At 41.0% G+C, this 20,260-nt stretch overlaps 1 protein-coding gene across 5 annotated transcripts in view; it reads left to right on the forward strand.

Moving 5' to 3' along the window:
- DACH2 (dachshund family transcription factor 2) overlaps positions 1–20,260 on the forward strand; it is a 235,942-nt gene that overhangs the window by 97,674 nt on the left and 118,008 nt on the right. For 4 of the 5 annotated variants that reach the window (XM_063170827.1, XM_063170828.1, XM_063170830.1 and 1 more), the window contains exon 2: positions 16,810–16,925. In XM_063170827.1, coding sequence (XP_063026897.1) covers positions 16,810–16,925 — 116 coding nt within the window. Of the gene's footprint in view, positions 1–16,806; positions 16,926–20,260 lie in introns of all 5 variants that reach the window. The other variant, XM_063170832.1, reaches the window with a different exon arrangement.

Consider the following 20,260-nt stretch of genomic DNA (forward strand, 5'->3'; position numbering starts at 1 on the left):
GTAAGGACCAGGAGTTTCTTCAAGCAGGGTTGTGGGGTGGATGAATCAGGGGAGATTCTGAGGTTCAGCAAGGAAACACTTCTGGGTCAAAGAGGAACAACAAAATGCAGAGGAAAACCCATCACCTGAATAGGGGACCAGAAGTGCAGTAGGAGTTTGACAAATATTCTCATTGAGTGGGGCAACATCTAAGTCTAAGCCTTTTTTATTATGTTTTTATTGGTTTTTTTGGAGGCAGAACTTTTCTATAGGTGACAACTTTTTTGCACCCTTTTGGGCCTTTTATATTTCACAGTATCTCCCTGACATGGGCAGATCTGTGGGAATATGTGAAGGCAGAGTTTTTTCTGTACATCTTTAAATCTTTTTCATTTGGGCACTGATGGATGATGTTTGCTAAATATCTTATTACTGCCTTTTATAATTGTATTGTCCCGTTGCTATTAAATGAATGTTTCCTGTCATTATGGCTGCATTTGAAACTGCAGCCTTTGAAACTTTAAAATTCCTATAAAAATTGGTGTATATATTAAAACATGGCTGTGAATGCAATTTATTTCTGAACATTTTTTATGTTGCTCATGATCAAGAGCTGTTTTAAATCATGAGATTGTAAAAGTCAAGTTAAAAATAACTCTAAAACACGTAAAGGGTGTTGATGGAAAATTTAAATATATAAATATAGAATTGTTAAATATCAAGGTAAAATTCAAATGTAGAAAATAGAACAGGCCAGGGCATTTTTTCTGAACAACTTCATGTTGATTCTCTTGTTTTTAATTTTGCCCAGTTTTAAGCTTGGAAGCAGTTTGGGTAAGGGAAGCTTGCTTTGGGAAATCTGCAATTGAATCCTGACAATTAATATGAATTTTAGACTCTAGGGAAGTCTGACAGATCTGAAGGTCTTTACTGAAAACACAGATGCTAATAATGGGTGGCAGAGGTTTTCTAGACTTTATTGTGCACATAAGTCATTGACTGTGTATTTTTTGGCTGGAAAGTTAGAATTGATGCCCAGGGATTCACAGGGATAGCAGGAATTGTTCAGAACAGGAGGGAACTGCTCTTTGAAGCACCTGTCTACACCCAGTCTGTTTTGAACTGACTTGGGAATGCACAGTTATTAAGAAATTTAAATTTGAGTAATTTAAAATAATTTTTACACTGTGCAGAATCGCTGGTATCATTATTTGAAAGTTAAAAATTAGCATATTAAATATCCCAATATTAAAAAGGGAAATCCAAGTATGGATTATCCAATAATCCAAATATGGAAATCGCAAAAGGCAATATTAAAAGGGAAGTCCATTTTACTTCACTAGGAAAGCATGTTTTAAGAAATGAAAATTGGAAAATTAGTTTTAAAGCTTCATTATTTTATTTTTGTTTTTCCCAGGAAATTTCTACATCCAATAATAATAAAAATCAATGAGTAAATAAAGAGTGAGAACATGCTCACCGGGCACCAGACTTTGAGATTTTATGGAAAAGAAATCAGGCTTACAAGGAATTACTGGAAAAATGTTCTTGTACATTTCCCTTTGAGATTTCAGCCCTGCAGCCTAAGCAGAATTTCAACCCAGACAGATCTTGTGTGGTTTGAAAAGAAATGTCTTTGGTCGTATTTGAAAAAGAATCAAGTTATGTACTTTGCACTTCTTCTAATGTCAATTAGTCATGGTTGAATAATGCTTTGGAATAACTGGGCTCTTTTAAGTATCACTGGAAAATAACCTTTGCAGTCAGCTGAGGAGTTTGTTCTGTCGTTAATATTTGCTTAAGGAAAAGCTGTGCAATTAAAGCTGGGAAGCAGCAGTGGGCAGGGCTGCAGGGGGAAACTGAAAGTGCTTCAGCATCTCTGCCCTCACAGGGAACCAAGGTTCACACCACAGGATGCTCCTCCACAAAGCTCTATGAAATAGCTCTCTGGGTGTTCAGAAATAATCCCAAATAATCAAGGGTGGAGTGGGGAAATGTCTGCAAAGGCTGGTGGGTTTCAAAGCTGTGCAGTCAGGGCAGTGAAATCTCGACTGGTTGTTTTGCTGTCCCACCTCTGCCCCACAGGTAATCCCCAGGGAATGAGGAATTCTGTGCAATTAAAGCTGGGAAGCAGTGGGCAGGGCTGCTGGGGGAAACTGAAAGTGCTTCAGCATCTCTGTCCTCACAGGGAACCAAGGTTCACACCAAAGGATGCTCCTGCACAAAGCTCTGCCCTGTGCCTGAAACACCTCTCTAGGTATTCACAAATAATCCCAAATAATGAAAGGTATAGTGATTGGGAAAATCTCTGCAAAGGCTGGCGGGTGTGCAAGCTGTGCAATCAGGGCAGTGAAATCTTGACTGGTTATTTTGCTGTCCCAACCCTGCCCCACAGGTAATCCCCAGGGAATGAGGCATTTTGTGCCTTTTTACCGTTTCACATTTAAGAGTAGTTGATCTCTGCGTTCCCGTTTCAGGGAAAAGTTGTGCTGTTCTGCTGTACATGCAGAGATCTGCTTGGCTTGTTTTATGTTGAGCATTTCTTTCACATCTGCTGTTTGCCACGCAGAATACAGTGATGTAGATCTTAATATTGCATTTGAAATCAGCCCATTCTTACAGCTTAATCATTCTGTCTGCAGTGCTTTCAGTTCCCTCCAGCTTGGGAATATCCTCCCTGTAATTAGGTGCTTTAGGAATCCGTGTGCAGTTCCAGGTACAGCCATGCAGGAGCAAATGAGTTTGGGCAATTTCTGCCTTTCCTGATGTGATGCTTCCAGGCTGCAGCCCAGCAAAAAGTTGGCTATTTTCCTTGTTTTATCACATCTGCCTAATTTGCAGTCTTTTATAACACCTAAATGTCTCTCAGCATATTAACATTGCAGATGTTGCCTCTCTTTTGGAGGGCTAAATTTTCATTGTTTTTCACACCTCATTAATTTTGCTTTTTGAAAAAATTGAATTAATTTTTAAGCTGCTTTTATTCACTCAGATCTCACTGAAGGATTTGTAATCTTTCCCCTCTCCTGTACATGCAGTCTCTTCTTTGAGCTGTTTTAAACTTCCTGCTTTCTTTTGGGAATGTTTATGAAGGTATTATAGTTAGAGCCAAATCACTTTATTGCTGATTTTTCAAGGTAGCTCCTCTCTATACCATAATTTGCTGTTTCAGTCCATGAGTGCTCACAGTCATACTCATCTTTTATTAGGCCAAGGCACTCTGTTAGTTGATTTTTCCCATTAAATTTGGGTCTAAATGTACTGCATCTTCTTTTTTTCCCCCATATATCAATTAAATCTGCAACTCCCTTTCTAAAAAGATTTTATTCTGCCTACTGGCAACACCACCCTGTGCCGCCACCAGCCTGAGATCATTCTTTTTATGGTTGTTTAAGTATTTATCAGAAGCAGAAGTTATTTCTCCAGGTCAGTAATTACTGGACCTACCTAGACTGGAAATGAACACAGAACAGATTTTCATGCTTCCTTATCTGTGCTCCTTGAAAGTGTTTTGGTTTTTTTTTTTTTTTTTTCAATAAAAGCTATTTTTAAAATTAAGGGAAAACAAGTCATTGACCTGGAAACTAATTACATTGCTTGAACTCAAGTTTTGATTTTTGTTTGTTTTTAAGAAAAAGGAAAATTGTTAGTTAAAAATACTACTGAGAAACAATTACTTGAGCAGCTGGAAATTTTGTACTGAGGTGATGGGGCTGTTTCAGTGCATTGTTGGTACAGAGCTGAAGCTGCCCCCTCATTTCAGTGCAGTGCAAAGTGAAGTTTCTGGTTGTAGTTATTTAAGTGTCTCTGCTTTTTTAAAGACAGCCAAAATGATTCTGAGGAAACAGTTCTGTGGGATTATTGTGCAAGGAAATTATAACAAACCTCCCAGAAATGTGGAGGGCCCACAGGTTGTAACTGTGCCTGACAGAAATTCCCTGTGTTCCAGCTCCCTCTGCTATATGATGTGGCACATGGGGTGCAATTAATGCCTTTGTGGCACATGGGGTACAATTAATGGCTTTGTTGCCTTTAATTTGTTCATATTTATCTGTCTTTATCCCTCTCTTGAAACAGTGCAAGTCTGATATTGTTTTTCATATCACTGATAATGCCAAATTATTTGCTTCTAATGAGACTGAGGAAATTTCTCTTTTGAATTTTTCAGAAAAACCTCAACACTCTGAAGCTCTTAAATTTCAAGGAAAGAAATGTATATTTAAAATGATAGAAATTGTTAATAGTGGTACACATTGAATTGTCTAAACAAGAGCAGGCCAGATGTCCATCACTGCAGAATGACGTTAAGCAGTTGAATTTATTGTTGAATCAGTCAGTTACTGTGTGATGTATTTGATAATTCTCCTAAGTTAATTAGTTCCAAGCAGATATTTTGTGGCACTATGGCCTGGCTGTAAAATAATGCAGCTGGGTTGTTTTCAAATGGGAGAGTCTTCTTGTGTCATTTTTCTACAGCTTTAAAAAATATCTGAGTGTTATCTGGAATAAGGCTAAGCTGGAATTTCTGTCACCCATTTAGTCCAAGGTGATTATTCCAACTTGAGAATGTCAACAATTACCCAGTACTCATGTTTAATTAGTAAAAGGGAAGCACCTGTATTTTTAGAGGAAAAGACTTCAGGATTAGACTGTACAAATTCAGGTCGTAACAAAAGACAAAAAGGAGCATATTATTCATCCTTGGGGAGAATCAGTCACTGGATGGGCTCCATTCACGGAAAAAATGCAACAAATAATTCCTTTTGCCTCTGGTCCCTGTGCTTTTGTACTGATGCATATCAGTAATGATGTTTACAACTGCTTGGTCTGTCCAGCAGCAAAACAAAAGAATTAAGAGCACTTCTGGTGATTAGACAGACCCGTGGCACTGTGGCTTTAATATCTCAAATTTTACACTTGACATATCATTGCTGACTGAAAAATGAGACTTTTTATTTATTTTCTTTAAATGGCTTTCTTTAAACCACCATCTGGTTGAGGCATTAAAACAGTCAATATTGCTCTAAGAGTTTTCTTAAGACCTTTCTTTGGCTGTTAATTGCACATTTATAATTATGCTCTTACAAAAAGATAAAAGAGTTTTGAAGGATTATTCTTGGCAACAGACCTGAGGTTGAAAACCTGCTGGTTTAATGTGTAAATTATAATGTGTGCAGTTGTGAAGAGTGGTTTTGTGAAATGCTCGAGTAAGCTCAAGAATCTGAGAGAGCTGTCAGAGAGTTTGCACTCGTGAGGGGCTCATGTTCATTGCAAAACAACTCATAATATGCTGTGCCTGAAGGCTGAATGAGCAGTTCAACTTAAACACAATCACCAACTTTCTGGAAGACAGATAAAGGAAACAATTGTTCCTCCAGCAAACTTAGAGAAATGAAAAAAACAGCCTCACTTTGATGCCTGTTTAAAATCATTAATTTTCCTGTAAGTTAATGTAAATTGAGGATTAAACAGAAACTGTTACCATCTGACCCTTATAAACTAAACTTCTGTGTGGCTCATCTATTTGAAGTCAAATCTATCCATACATCTAAACAGGAAACTGAATGAAAACATTTTTTCATTTCATTTCCTATATCCTGCAAACTTTTTCAAAGCCTATTTCCTTTTAAAAGTTAGGCTGCATGCTTATAAAGCTCTTTTTTTTTTTTTTTTTCCCCTCCTGTGAGCATAAACTTAACCACCAGTTCCTAAGCAGGGGATTAGGAGGGGGTGATCTCTGGACACTTAAAGTTTATCCATCTGAAAATGTTTCTAAAGTACCATCTTTGCAGATGGTTTTGGACTGTGGGAGGGATTCAAGCTCTGGGACAGGGTACAAATATTGTAATTGTGATCAGTTTGATTTCACAACTAAGTGGCAAATGCTGGGGAGGGGCTTCTGGTACCCTGATAATAGGCACTTGCTAATATGCTTTTAGCAAGAAATACGACAAAATTCTGATATAATGAATAGAATAGAATAGAATAGAATAGAATAGAATAGAATAGAATAGAATAGAATAGAATAGAATAGAATAGAATAATCTGCTTCCCTAGTTTTTTGTCCCTGCAGTTCACCCAAGTTAGTAAACAAGCACGTTGGAGGATTGAGGGAGCAGAGGAGCACAGAACTCTGGAATTTGCCCTTGTTGAGCCAACAGCATCCAAACAAGATGCTGCAGGTCGCAAGTGTCACCTTCTGCCAAAACTCTGTTTCCCTTGGTTTTGCAGTTCATTAAGCAGTAGTTGTATTCCTTGTATAAAATCTGAGTATCTTGGGCTGGTCTGGTGGGAGGGGACAGCAAATTTTGTCATGTTAGAGCATGAGCCACTTGCATTGAAAGAAGAAAAGGATTCTTTTAGCAACTTTCAGGGTAGTAAGATAGGACTAAAAGGAATTTGGCTCGGGACCAGATAATCCTCTTTGTTGATGTTAAACCACTGGCCACAGCAGTGATTACAACATAAGAGTACAAAAGAGGCTTTATTTATAATACACTTTTTCTTTCATGTTTCCAATCATAAAAATAAATATGTCTTATTAGAAAAGAAAAAAAATTACTTATTTACTTGTTTGCGTGCTGGGAGGCATTAAATATTTCCTTTTTTTTCTTTAGGGGAAGTGTGTCACTTGCATTTAACTCCGATAAAAATGAAGGAAGATAAAACTAATTTAATTTTAGAACATAATTTTTTTTATTTGTTGAACAACTGTTTTAAAATGGGTAGCCTGCTGTGAAAGAAACAAAGCACTTCAACAAAGCAGGAAATCAATAGCCACAAGAAAGCCTTAAGAAAATGAATGCATCCAGTGAGCAAGTGCCACAGAAATTACTTTCTGGTGTAAGAATGGTAATAATGGAATGCATATGGAGGGGATGAATAGCATGATAGAAATACACATAGAAAAGACATGTTCTCCATTTCTAGTTATAAATAATGACCTCTGTGTTCCAGTATTTAAACTTTGAAGGGTCTAGATGGTGACTTTCTTCCTGATTTCCCCACCCCCCAGTCCTAGGTAAATATTTATGCTTGCAAAATTTAGTAGGCTGGCCGCCATGGAAACGTATGTCTTTCATTTATCTCCAGGAAATCTGGTTCCAAACACTCTTTTACTTGAATTCTTGCAGTCTTTTCCAGCAGCCTTTAAAGCAGCCTTGAGTGAGGAGCAGGAGTTGAGTGTGAGGTGTGAGTGGGATTCTGTGGCAGTCATGGCTGGGCTGTGTTTGCCCAGGGCTGGATGGTGCTGGGAGCTTGGAATGGAATTTTTGGGAGAGTCAAACCCTTGGGGCTGAAGGGAAAACTTCAGAGACATCAACAGCAGGTACAACTGGTCTGCTCAGCTGTTGTGTCTGCTCCAGAACATACTTGAGTTCAGGAAATCCCTGAATTTGGGAATAACTCGTGCTGCTTTTCATGGTCTGAGCTGCTTTTTCTGTAGTTGGCTTCTTCCAGTTTTTCCCAGTGGTGTATGAGAGGGACATTTGTGAAATGACTTGGTGTTTCTCAGTGGGAAATGATTTGTGGCTGTGGTGAGAAGGTTCCTTGGTGTAGCTGTTGATGGAAAAGCAGACAAGCTTTTGGTCAGAAAAGGACAGAAAAACAAGCAGTATTAGAGGCTTATTATGAGCTGAGAATAATTATTCCCTAAATCTGTTACCTCATCTTGGGGGAGAAAGAGTAAACCTGACAGGTGGAGCAGAGGGAACATCACCAAGAAGGGAAGGAGGGATGCTGTGATCTCTTAGGGAATGAACCCCAGAGCTCACCTGCAGTGGGGAGAGGAAGGAGATCCCATCAGCTGGGGTGTTCATGGTCCCATGGCTCTGGTACCCAGCTGAGATTACAGAGTTGCAGATTCTTGCTGAAGCACCTCTCTCTGTCAGCCCTGAGCTGGCCACATTTACAGTCACAATTCAGTGGGATTTGCTTTCAGACATTTCAATTATCTGCTGTGATGGAGTTCCCATCAGGTAGAGTTTCTCTGTGTGTGCATACATGTCCACAAAATAGGGAAAATTTCTACATTCCTGTAGGTTAAGCCTCACATAACTGATAACACGTCTTTGGTTTTATATATTCTATTAGCATCTTTTCAAAACATGGAAATTTTATAGACAAAATTGTAACTTTGCCAGTAATTTTCCTTCTGCCCTTTTATTTTCTCATGGTCCTAAAAGTTTGGGCTTTGTTGTGTGAAAAATCCTTGTTCTACTCCACATCTGCAGCAGAAATAATAATGCTGTCTGTTCTGGAGCTAACAAATGAAATGCCAGCAGTCACAAGATCTGGAAAGGTAAAGGGGGAGCAGTGGGGCTGTGTCCCTGCATTTCTGCCTGTGTAATTTCGTGCTGCTCCAGGACCAGCAGCAAACTGCAGGGTGTTTTCTGTGCAGTAGAGTTCAGCCCTCAGGTACTTTCTCCTGGACAGAATCACCTAATCATAGAGGCTCCTTTGCATTGCTGGGAACAATTCCTCCTTTCATCTTGGACATAGGTGCAGAGGACTGCTTCTATGTTCTTTCATTTATTATTCTTTGAAAGGTGAATTTCTGTTTTCTGCCTTTGAAGAGTCTTTGCCAAGATTGTGAAAACACCAAAACTTGTAATGCAGTGATTAAAAACAGTTAAGGCAAGAGCAGTTTGCCATTGCATCAGCCTGCAAATTGCTCTGACAGCCCTGTACCACCCCAGCACAATGCACCCCTGTTAGGGAATTAAGATCAGCTCCCCTGGGTTACGTGGTACTCAGGGCTGTAAATACATCAGGTCTTGCTCTTGGGTTTGTGGCCAGGGATAATAGGCTTAAACAGTCACATTTTTTACAACTTTCATTGAATGGAGACTTACTGAGATACAGCTTAGTGGAAACCAGTATTTCAAAACTCTTTTACTGTAATACATTCCTCTAAATTGGCATTGAATTCAGATACAGGTCAAAAATAAAGCTTGGAAGGGGCTGATACAATTCAGGCACATGACATGGTTGTTTGTAATAGATGGTGATTCCCTCCTTGGAAATTTTTGTGGATGAATGTCTAAAAATTAAGTAATTCTAAAAAAAATGGGACTAAATTAACTTGTATGGAAGGAGATTTATGGCTCCTCAGTGTCCTGGCATGTCTTTGCACAGGGCTGGAGTGTGTGCAGTGATTCTGTCTGAGCCCTGGGCAGCATCAGCTGCTGGGATGGAGCTGTGCTGTCCCTGTGCTGATCCCAGTGCCTGCCTGCTCATCTGCTCACCTCAGTGCTGAGCTCTCACACACAGGTGGAAAAATCCTAAAAACCTGCTCAGTGCCTTGGTTCCACCCGCTGAACAGTCCGATACTTCAAGAGATTAAAAAGAAAGAAAACCAGTCAGAATGCAGATTGCACAATAACATTGTCTATAATCTGCAGTGCTTCCCATCTCTGACTGGATCCAGAATCCAGCAGAGCCATCCAAGCAGCTGAGCTGAGCTTTGCAAGGCTCAGAATAAACCTGGCCTTGTCTCTGGCACTTCCACGTTCAGTTTAGCTGGACGTGGTGCGGGAGCATTGTTTAGACAACAGATCTGTAATTTGGATTTGTGGTCTGGGTGTGTTGTTAGTGGCACAGCTCCAGCCTGGACAGGCCCCCTCCTGCAGGGTTTGGGCAGAGTGGGAGCAATGGGGATGAAGACACAGCAGCAGGAGCTTTGTGCCCCTGGCTGTGATCCATGGCTAAATGTGCTGTGTTCTGTCTGTGCCAGTGCACCTCCATGCCGCAGTTACTGACTCCATGCAGTTCTGTTAAATTTCTGTGTTTATCCCTGCATCTGCTGGAGTCACACTTCCCATTTCCTCACTGCCACACCCTTAAATTGAGCTGGGCAGTGTGGAACATGGATCAGCCTCCAGCTTGTCTGCAGCCATGAATCTTCCCAATTCAGAAATTTGGTGAGCTGTCCCCCTTTTTCCTGTGGTCTTATTTGACAGGAAAAAAGCAAAACCAGGAATGCTGAGGTACTGTTTTATCTGCAGGCACACTCATAAGTAATTAAAGAGTTATTTAAAGTTTTAAATCTCAACTAACCAAAAAGCTTTTTTTTGGTTTTAAACTTAGTTTGTAATGCCTGGTTTCAGAAATAAGCAATTAAACTTCGTTAAGTAAGAACCACTGTCGTGACAATTGAATAGAAGGAGTTCAGGTAATTTTTCTGACTGTAGACTCCAAGTCAGGTTTTAGTTGAGTACTGGATTTTCACTAATTGAGACTTTTTAGGATGAACACAGTGATAATGTGCTACATTCCATTCTTAAAGTTACAAAGTTATAATATTCCACTGGAGTCCCAGCTCTGAGCATCTCAGTACTGTTAGGGAGTGGTTTTTGGTTTTTTTTTTTTCCTAACAGTGACGCCAGTCACAGTGACAGAGAAAGTTCAGCTCTGCGATATTTTAGAACAAACTCCCACTGATGTTTTCTCTTTGGACATTCCTGCTGGAATTCCCTGGAGAATCAGGTGGAGATGATGCCTTGTGAAGGCTGGCCTAGAACAGAGACTGGACAAAGTTAAAGTAGGGATTTATTAAAAGGCCTCAGTGGATGCACTCTGGGCAGCACAAGAGCCCAGCCACGGCTGCACCCAAGATGAGCCAAAATGGTCACAAAATACACGAGTGGTCACGGGGTCTCTCCCTTTGATCAGTTCTGCTCCATTTGCATATTTGAGTTAATTGTCCAATTACAGGTTTAGGTTATGAACTCCCATCCTGGTTGTTTTTCTCTCTCCAGCCCACGGGGTTTGTGCTCTGGGGCTGAGATTTGGATCATTTGTCCTTGGTCCCCAGGTGGAGCAGGAATTGTTTTGTCTCCCTGCTCTGTGCCCAGAGCTCACCATCCCCTAACAAGAAGTTCAGACTAAAGCAGTGTACACACTAAAGCAGCACAGAATCTGAACAATATGAAAGCTAAACCTGAGCTGTCAGGGAGGTTGTGGAGTGTCAGAGCCCTTCTGCACATGTCCTGTGTGCCCTGGCAGGTGAGCAGCGCCTGGTGTGGGCCCTGCCCCGAGCGTTGCCGTGGGCACCAGGTTCTCATCAGCTCCAACAGCTTCATGTATGATTAATGTTAATTGCCCATTTTGCATGGATGGCTTTTTCCCTGCTGCTGAATTGGCTCCTGTTGCCTTTGATGTGGCTGGTGATCCAATGTCCTGCCATGGCCAGACAAGTGATCAGTTTGCCAGCGCCGAGAGCAGACAGAATCAGGTTGCTGCGGGGTCAGGGTTTGCTTCTCTCCTTAAACACTGAAAGGTCAGGCAGAGTTTAACTACCCCTGGCATCTTTGAAACCTTGTAATAAATGCCAAAGCAGGGAGATTATTTTAACTCCGTGCTGCGACTAAAAATCTGAAGGTATCAGGGAAGAATTCTAACTCATCAGGATGTTACATTTATTGGTGAATACTTCAAAAAGTACCTTGCACAATCACTAGGGGGTATTTCATGATCTTTGAAGAGACAAAAAATTTCAATTTCTGGTTCCTATGCCAGTTGCAGGAAAGTAACTAAGATTGAGGGTGTGTGTGTGTTTTATTTAGCTTTTTTAAGTTGTGTTTTCTTTTTTATTTACGTCTGAGCACTTGCACCACTTACTGCCACTATTAGCAGGGCAATTTACACAGCGTGTCACACAGTACTTCAGTATTTCTCCTTTAAGCCTAATAAAATATGTTGCTATTGAAGAAATCTGTGATACATATGAGAGCTTCCTAAATCACAGGACTAGCATATTTTTGTACCAAATAGCTCCAGCCTCATGAAATCAATAATTAATTTATTAACTGGATCTCTTTTGAAAAAAAAAAAAACCAAAATCAGCAGTCCTGGCGAGGCTGCCTCCTGCCAATTCATAAATAGTTGATGACAAAAATGAAAAAGTGTAGAAGTAAAATTCAAATCTTAACGATCAAAGTATTGGGTACCTCATCTATCACAGCTTGGAATAAACATATCACAGAAAGTGTCATATCTCATTGACACTGCAAAACATAATGCTTTCCCTTGTTATCTAGCGAGCTGCCAAGGCTACAGAGTTTATAGGCTGCTAAGATAATGTGCTGCTGGTAATCCACTTCACTTGCAGAAATATGAAGTACTGTTGAAATATATTTCTACTTGGTTTATTCTTTGCTCTCCAGAGGGTAGGATGCTATTTCAGTTCCTCTAAAGAAGCTCAGAGAATGAAAAGCAAAACATCAGGATAAATTATGCTAAATGGTGGACTAGACCCCAGAGGAAATCATGCTTCTGTGGTACAGTATTCCTCCATTTATCTTACAAATGTTACATCTAATGTTAATTTTGTAAAGGGAAAGCATTCAAAGGTCCATCTGATCCTTTTAATAATAGTTTTAGTGCTATGGTGTTATTTGTCAAAGTCCTGCCATCATAACTAACTTTCCCACTTTTGGCAGACCATTCATACAGGAAATATTTTGGGCTACTAATACATAACATTTTATTTCACAAAACACAAATAACCTAGTAATTACACTCCAAAACTTAACAAATAATTGCCAGCAAGCAATTACCATTCAATTAAAGAGTAATTACATGGTTATTTGTGCCCTGTAAAATAAAGCATTACTGAAATCAGTAGTGCAATCAATATTTTAGCAGAAACAGGATGCTGCAGTGATGGACCTTTCAACCTGTGCTGATTAAATTGTCATCCAAATAACAGTTTCCTAGTTAAATCACCACATGTTTATTTGTCTTGATTAATATGCAAATTCTCTTCTGATTCTAGTAAATCTCCTATATTTAAAAGCACAAAAGTAGAACACTATCATACATCAGCAGTGATGTGCTGCATATTTCCACTGACTAATTACATTTATAAAGCATTGATGAATTCGTGGATTTTTGAAATTTGGTTGTCTATAATGAGCATAAAATAGAGTTACAAAAGATGGAGCTGATCAGTAACTGTAAGAAAGTCACAAAAATAAAATATTACTTCATATATTGATTCAAATTAAAAATACTTGTGATATCAAGGGAATATGTAAAACTTTGAAAGAAAAAATAATAAAATTAGCTCTCAACAGGAGTGGAAAATAAAGAAGAAAAGAGACATTAATGAACAATTTCTCAGCATTTTCCTGTATAAATTTCAACTGTCAAATATACTGCTCAAAATGTAATTTATTTTCTGACAAATTTAATTTCAACCAAAATTTAAAAAATGAACAACATTCAGATTAGTTCATTTTTCTCTTTCAAGAGTTAGTGATTTTGTGGGGCTGTGGTGGAGAGGATGACAGTGATGACTTTATAACTGTGGTGCAAATGCAGCTAAAAACCCAAAACCTCCAGTCGTCCTCACTTTTAAGTAATTGGTGACCTAAGGAGTTTTTAGGTTTGAGAAATGCCAATCAAATGTTAATCAGTAGTTATTTTATTTAGTAAAAATAATAAATTTCTTTAAGTTATACCTGGGAAGGAATATTGTTCTTCTGTTTTAGCCTCCATGGTTTTCACTTGGGACCATAATTTTTGGTTTTTTAAAAAGTTTGTAAAAGATATCCGTAAACTAGAAGTTTCTGACTGAATTAATATCTAATTTAGATTTGAGTAGTTTTCCATTTACAAGGATCTATTGATGGCAAGTACAAAATTTGTGTAGAGATTTTAGATTCTCAAAGAAATGCATTTAAAATTGTTTGAAGGGAATTGTTCCTGTTTATACTTCCTTTGTTACCAATGAGGAAAAGATTTTTCTTGAATATGTAACTTTCTTGAATGAGAGAAAAGAAAACGTGAAAAGAAAATGCAGTAAAAGTGCAGGGTGACAAAAAGATGAGCAATAATATTAAATAAAGTTAATATTTATATGCTAATGCTATTAGCATTTATATGCTAATACTTCCATAATCACAAATTATGTCTTACTCTCCCCAAATGATAATTCTGCTTGCCTTGGGTTTGCTGTGCAATGCTTTTATTATCAATTTTGGCTGAATGTGGAGGTTGCATACATTTGAAATAGTGAAGGTGAAATTTGGTGGATTTCTAGAGCATGTGGGACAATAATAGGGGATTTTGGGGGCAATGTTGAGTCACAGAGCAGTGACATTCCATGGCTTGGTGGTGCCAGCAGCACATTCACAACAGAAAGTAAATCCCATAAAAACCTTACATCTACTGGTCTTGTGTGCATATCTTACTGAAAACCCAAGACTTTGAGCAGACATTTGTATCCTCTGTGAAATTCCTGGTGTCATGGTTAAACAGAAATGGCAGAAAATCTGTTTGTGGCCCAAAGTGGAAGCGTTTGGACTGAGATTTGTCACATCCTGTGAGTTCTGCTGTCCTCCCAAGCTGAAGCTGTTGGTTCCTGATGGTGACACATCTCTGGGAATATCCAGGGAGCCCAGCTGGATTTTTGAGGTTGTGCTGTAGTGCTGGGGGCTCTGGGATTCCTGTCCTTGCTGGGAAGCAGACACAGGGCGCTGGGAACTGCAGAACTCAGCGTTGCAGACACAGACAGGTCCTTGCAGGTGTGCCATGGTCAGCTGGGAGCAGCATCCAGCTTTTCATTTAAAAGCTGAGATAAAATGAGAGATAAAGGACTTGGGTTTTATTTGAACAGATTCAGCTGGGAACAATTCCATTCAGATTATCATGGCTGTAGCTGTCAACCCTGAGTCTGGGCCCTAGGAGTTCCTGATTTACAGGAATACTTCCCTAGGGTAGAAGGACATTTCTTGGTCTTCAGTCCATCAGTTCCTTCCCCAGGAGGACACCAAGACATCAGTCCCCAGTCCCAGAGACACCAAGTGCTGAGTTTTCCCTTGCCTGTGTGAGGGAGGGTATAAATACTTCCAGGGTCCTGGAAGGGAATGGAGTAAGCTTTTGATGTGAACTTCTCCTCCTTCACCTCTTGGGCTTTCCGTGTGGGTCAGAGCTCGGGCACAGGTGTCACATCAAGGTGTGGAAACACCTTCAGCTGTGCTTTGCCCCACCTGTGTGCTCAGAGCCATCAATGTGAGCTTCTGTCAGGGCACAAACTGCAGAACCAGAGCTGGAACTCCAGAGTCTCCCCTCCTCGTCCTTGAAAAACACAAATCATGACTAAAAAGTCTCTTTGTAAAATTTTCTAAAGCTGTTTGCTGCGTTTTGAAAATGTTTTTCTTAGATTAATACCAACATATGGAGTTTTCTGCTAAAGATTTGTTAGTATTTGAGCTTGGGAAGAAAATGTTTTGTTGTTTTGTTGATTGAGCTCTTCCAGTGGAGAAAGCTGCTAATTTTAGCTGGTTTGTAAGGTTTTTTCAGAGACAGTAAGTGCCAGCTAAGCACTTACACATGCCTGTGGATTACAGGCTCCTGTAATTCAAAAGAACAATGATTCCTGTTTGTTCAAAACCCCCACCTATCAACCTAACGCTGTCTGTTAGAAATTTTGTTATGCAGGGGATGATTTCAGCAGGTGATTTTAATAGAGAATGCATGTGTGCATGAAACTTCCCCTGGAAATCAAATGCTCTTATTTTAGGTTTACATTATTACATCCCAGCAGCTCTTGTAGCTAGCTTTACTGCACAGCCATCATAGTATGATAAACAACTGAAAGCATCAAAAAGAAAAATGGAAAAAATACTGAATAAAATGAAATTCAAAATGGACAAACCCGATGCTAAAAAGAGGGGGGGAATGGTTTTATAGAGATAAAATAGTAAACCAAAAAAATGATTTTGTGCTACTTTGATGTACAGTAAAACAAAATAACACTAGCATGGTGTGAAAAATGAACAGGTTAATGGTACCTCTGTGGAGAGCTGCTGGAAGTTGTCTTCATTTAAATGCAGAGTTTGTCGTGCATTGATGGAGGGCTTTGCCACTGTAACTTGATAGAGTGAAGTTTAACTTAAATTTCTTTGTGAACTAGAAGTCATTTTGGAAATGCTTTCTATTCAAACCTCATTCATTGTTGCAGCTTAGTTATTTTATACAGTGTTTCACTCTATGTTGTCAAAAGCTCTATTATTCAACAGAGTAAAATCTGTTATGACCAGAGAGAAGCAGCAATACTTTTCCAAACATGAGGAGGTTGCATTTTTATTAGATGGCTTGAGGAAGAGTCGATTCAAATGGTTTTTTTGGCCTGTAAATCTGTGTTATGATGGCAGTGGAGGATGGGGACATGTACACACACTGATGGAAGGGGTGAAGGTGATAGCTGAGAACAAGAGTTCAGTGGAGCCAGTCTGTAAAGGGGCCTGGGATAATTCGGACTAAAATTTGCATTGATAGTCCACAAACTGGTGAGTTTTTTGGCAGGTTGGGCTAACACTTGTTTGATCTGTAGTAGTTAAACCCACCAGTCAGTCTGTGAAGGTAAGTGGTGATCTTTGCAAAGCTCAGGGTTGAGTTAATGCTGCCTTCAGGAGGAGGCAGGTGCCTGTCATGGTCCAAAGCAAGGTTTGGGGTGATGCATTCAGGGTTTCAACTCCTCATCTTCTCAGGACATCCCAGCCTGTGATTTTCTGTTTTCAGGTGCTTGGCAAAGACTGTGGAGCAGTCACTGCTATAACCCCTCTCCATTGAGCCCCTCTGAGGTCATGGAATCCTTGGATAATGGAAAACTTTACTGCTGGCTCCTGTGACACCCTGCAGTTCTTCCCTGTTTAACCAAGCGATTTCTCCCTTTTTATTTGTTCTCGGCGTGAACTTCTCTAATATTTATTGTCTCGTATCACTGATAGTTCGCGTATTTCATACAAATCGATGCTGTGTGTGGGAAGCAAACATTTCCCCAAGAAAACCTGGTTGTGTTCATGTGTGCTCTTGTGCCAGCAGCTCCCGCCCAGGCCGGCCCCCGAAGCGCTCGCTGGGAGTGGCGATCCAGGAGAACGCGCGGCTGCTGCCCCACGGCGTGCCCGGCCTGCTCTCGCCAGGCCTCATCTCCCCCACAGGTAACAACCCCCCAGATCACAGCCTCATCTCCTCATGCTGCACAGTGGTTAAAATAAATCACCCCTCAGATCACAGCCTCATCTCCTCACCCTGTACAGCACTTGGAATAAACCACCCCTCAGAGCACAGCCTCATCTCCTCACACTGCACAGCGCTTGGAATAAACCACCCCTCAGAGCACAGCCTCATCTCCTCACACTGTACAGCACTTAGAATGAACAACCCCTCAGATCACCATCCTCATCTCCTCACGCTGTGCAGCACTTGGAATAAACCACCCCTCAGAGCACAGCCTCATCTCACGCTGTACAGCACTTGGAATAAACCACCCCTCAGAGCACAGCCTCATCTCCTCACGCTGTACAGTGGTTAAAATAAATCACCCCTCAGATCACAGCCTCATCTCCTCATGCTGTACACCACTTGGAATAAACCACCCCTCAGAGCACAGCCTCATCTCCTCACACTGTACAGCACTTGGAATAAACCACCCCTCAGAGCACAGCCTCATCTCCTCACCCTGTACAGCACTTAGAATGAACAACCCCTCAGATCACCATCCTCATCTCCTCACTCTGCACAGCACCACAACCCCTCAGATCACCATCCTCATCTCCTCACGCTGCACAGCAGTTAGAATAAACCAATATTGATCCAACTGCCTTGTCCTTCAGGGCTTTTGCCGGCTTTACCAGAGGTTATGCTATTGGATTTTTTTTTTTTCGTGAAAACTCTGTTTTGCTGCTGCAGTGACTGAAATGTAATGGATTTGTAATTTAGTTCTTTATTAATTGTAATTTCCTTACAGGAAATTCCATTAAATGTGTTATTTTAGTAAAAGCAAAAAAAAAGCACAAAAAAAACCCCAAGCCAACCTGAGAAGCTGAACTATTGTCTGGGAGGCCTGTAAGAGGCATTTCTCCCTTTGAAATGCATGTGTGTTTTAGTTCTCGTGGGATCTGAGCAGCGTGGCTAATGCCTGGTGTATTGTAACCCCATTAATGTCTGCTGGGGAGAGACAGAGATGCTTGTAGGAATTACAGAAGGAACACTTGAAAAGCAGATAAGTCCACGTTGCCACAGTGCATTGTGCTTTAATAATCTCCTTTCAGTATCATAAAGTGAAAAATCAAGCATGAAAATATGTGGAATTATAAACATAATTTAATGCATAGTATTTAATTTCACTTCATTAATTTATTAATAGAGTTTAAATTAAATCTTGTGCTATCCTGATGAGTGTTTTAATTTTTTATTAATTGCTGTGTGCTAAAGGTAAGTTGATTTTCATAATAAAGCTATATTCACAGGCTGTATTTATAAAAGTAATTGCTTACATATTCAACAGGCTTAGCAGTTGTAGGATTGTTATCAAAATCTGGTCTAAATAAACTGTAACTCCCTAATAACCAAACACAGTGAAGTGTTTTGGAGAATATAAAGTCATAGAATATGCAGCAGGAAAAGCAGAATTCAAAAGATCCTTGGTGGGAGTGGAGTTCCATCTCTCCTGATCTCACAGATCACTCTGCTTGCAGAACCTGTGCACTGCAACCAAGGGACACAGAGAGAGCTTTGACTCTCCTGCAGCCCCAGGGATGTCACAGGGAACCTTCCCTGTGGAAAGAGGGAAGGAGCATTCCTAAACAATATTTACAGCAGCCCCAGTGGAGCAGTTACCAAAGTATGAAGGGGCTTGGCCAGAGCCATGTGCCACAGCTGGGTGCTGCAGCTTTAGGCACTGCTCATGTTTGTGACAGGGACCCAGAACTGTGATTTCCCTCCTATATTTAATAAATGAGGGGTTTTTAGTATCTCTGCTGTGTTCTCAGTTCAGGAATTCAATGGATTCTTGTTCATGTTACTACTGACAGACAGGAAAGCACAAGAGCGTCTTGCATTGATCAGTTCTCTGAAATCCAGAATATTCCATGTCACTTTCCACTCCGTGTGTGTGTGTGTTTGCAAATAGGACACCAGACTGCCATGCTGCCTCAAACTGGGAAATATTTTAGGATGTGGCGTGTTGGGGGTGCACAGTGAAGCACCACAGACACATTCTGTGTCTCACAGATATTTTGAGTAGCACACAGTTTGAGCAGAAGATGATGAAGTTGAATTTCCAGGCTGTTGGGAGCTGTCTGGAGCCTGGAGTGTGAGTGGGCTCCATCCCTGTGTTTGGCACAGGAGGGGAGGTGTGTCTGGGTGTGTCTGTCGGGGCAGCCACTCCCTGACCCCAGGAAAACCTTGGGGAGTCCCAGACAAAGTGCCTGGACCAGCTGAGGGGGCTTTGGGAGCAGCTTGCAGGGGATAATGCCCATTTCAGAGCATGGTGGTGTCACCAGGGGCTGCACACAAGGAGGGTCCCTGGGGCTGAGGTGGCCCCAGGAGCAGCAGGACAGCTCCTGAGCTGTCACTCAGGGCCACAGCTCCCCAGGGCTCCTGGGGCTTTTCTTGTTCCTAAGGGAAGGACAGGGCAGAGCTGGGGGAGCAAGCCAAGGTACCAAAGGAGCCTCTTGTAAACTCCCCAGGGATCTGAGCTGTTCTGGCTCTGGATGGAGCCCCCAAGAGCTGCATCTGTACCTCTCTACACTCAAATTACTGATTCTGCTTTGCTCTGGGTGCCTGCAATACTTCAGGATTGGATTCTTTCCTTTGGCTGAAATAAAAACAGAATGGGTTTTAACACTTGTTACAGAATAGAGGTTTTCCTTCCAGATTTCCAAATGGTGCACAATAGACTGGAATAAAAGCTGCTCCCAGCTCCCATGTGGATGTTTGGGTGGCTGTGGGAGGGGAGCAGGACCAGGACTGAGGAGATTTTGCAGCACGGCAGGGTTGGGTCCATCCCTTCCAGAAGAGCAGAGGCTGACAGGGAGGCAAGACAGAGCTTTTACATCTTGAGGACTTCTCCGGTTACTGTCCCCTCTAACTGCAGTGCAATTGCCTGAAGCATTTCCTCTGGAAGTCTTGTCCTTGATAATCCTTGTGTCTGATCTTGCCCATTGTTCCTACAGCACAGATATGCAGATGTTAATGTCAGTCTGCCTACATTATTCTAATTAAAAAAAAAACAATCACTCTTCTTACGTGGCTCCCTCATTTGCCATGTCCAGCTTAGTTGTTTCCTTCATTTTAGTAACAGGCTCCCCATCAGCCAATGCAGCATGATTCACCCAGCATTGCATTTTTTCATTTCTGCCCCCTCTCCAGGCTGCTGTCAAGGTGCAGTGCAGGCAGTGGGGTCCAGGCTGGCTCTGGTTAGATGGATGGGTCTCCGTTGTGGCTGCAGAGCTGGCAGCTCTGTCTGGAGGGGGTATTACACAGTGATGAT

The sequence above is a fragment of the Melospiza melodia genome, chromosome 16 (assembly GCF_035770615.1).
Source record: "Melospiza melodia melodia isolate bMelMel2 chromosome 16, bMelMel2.pri, whole genome shotgun sequence".
Taxonomy (NCBI): domain Eukaryota; kingdom Metazoa; phylum Chordata; class Aves; order Passeriformes; family Passerellidae; genus Melospiza; species Melospiza melodia.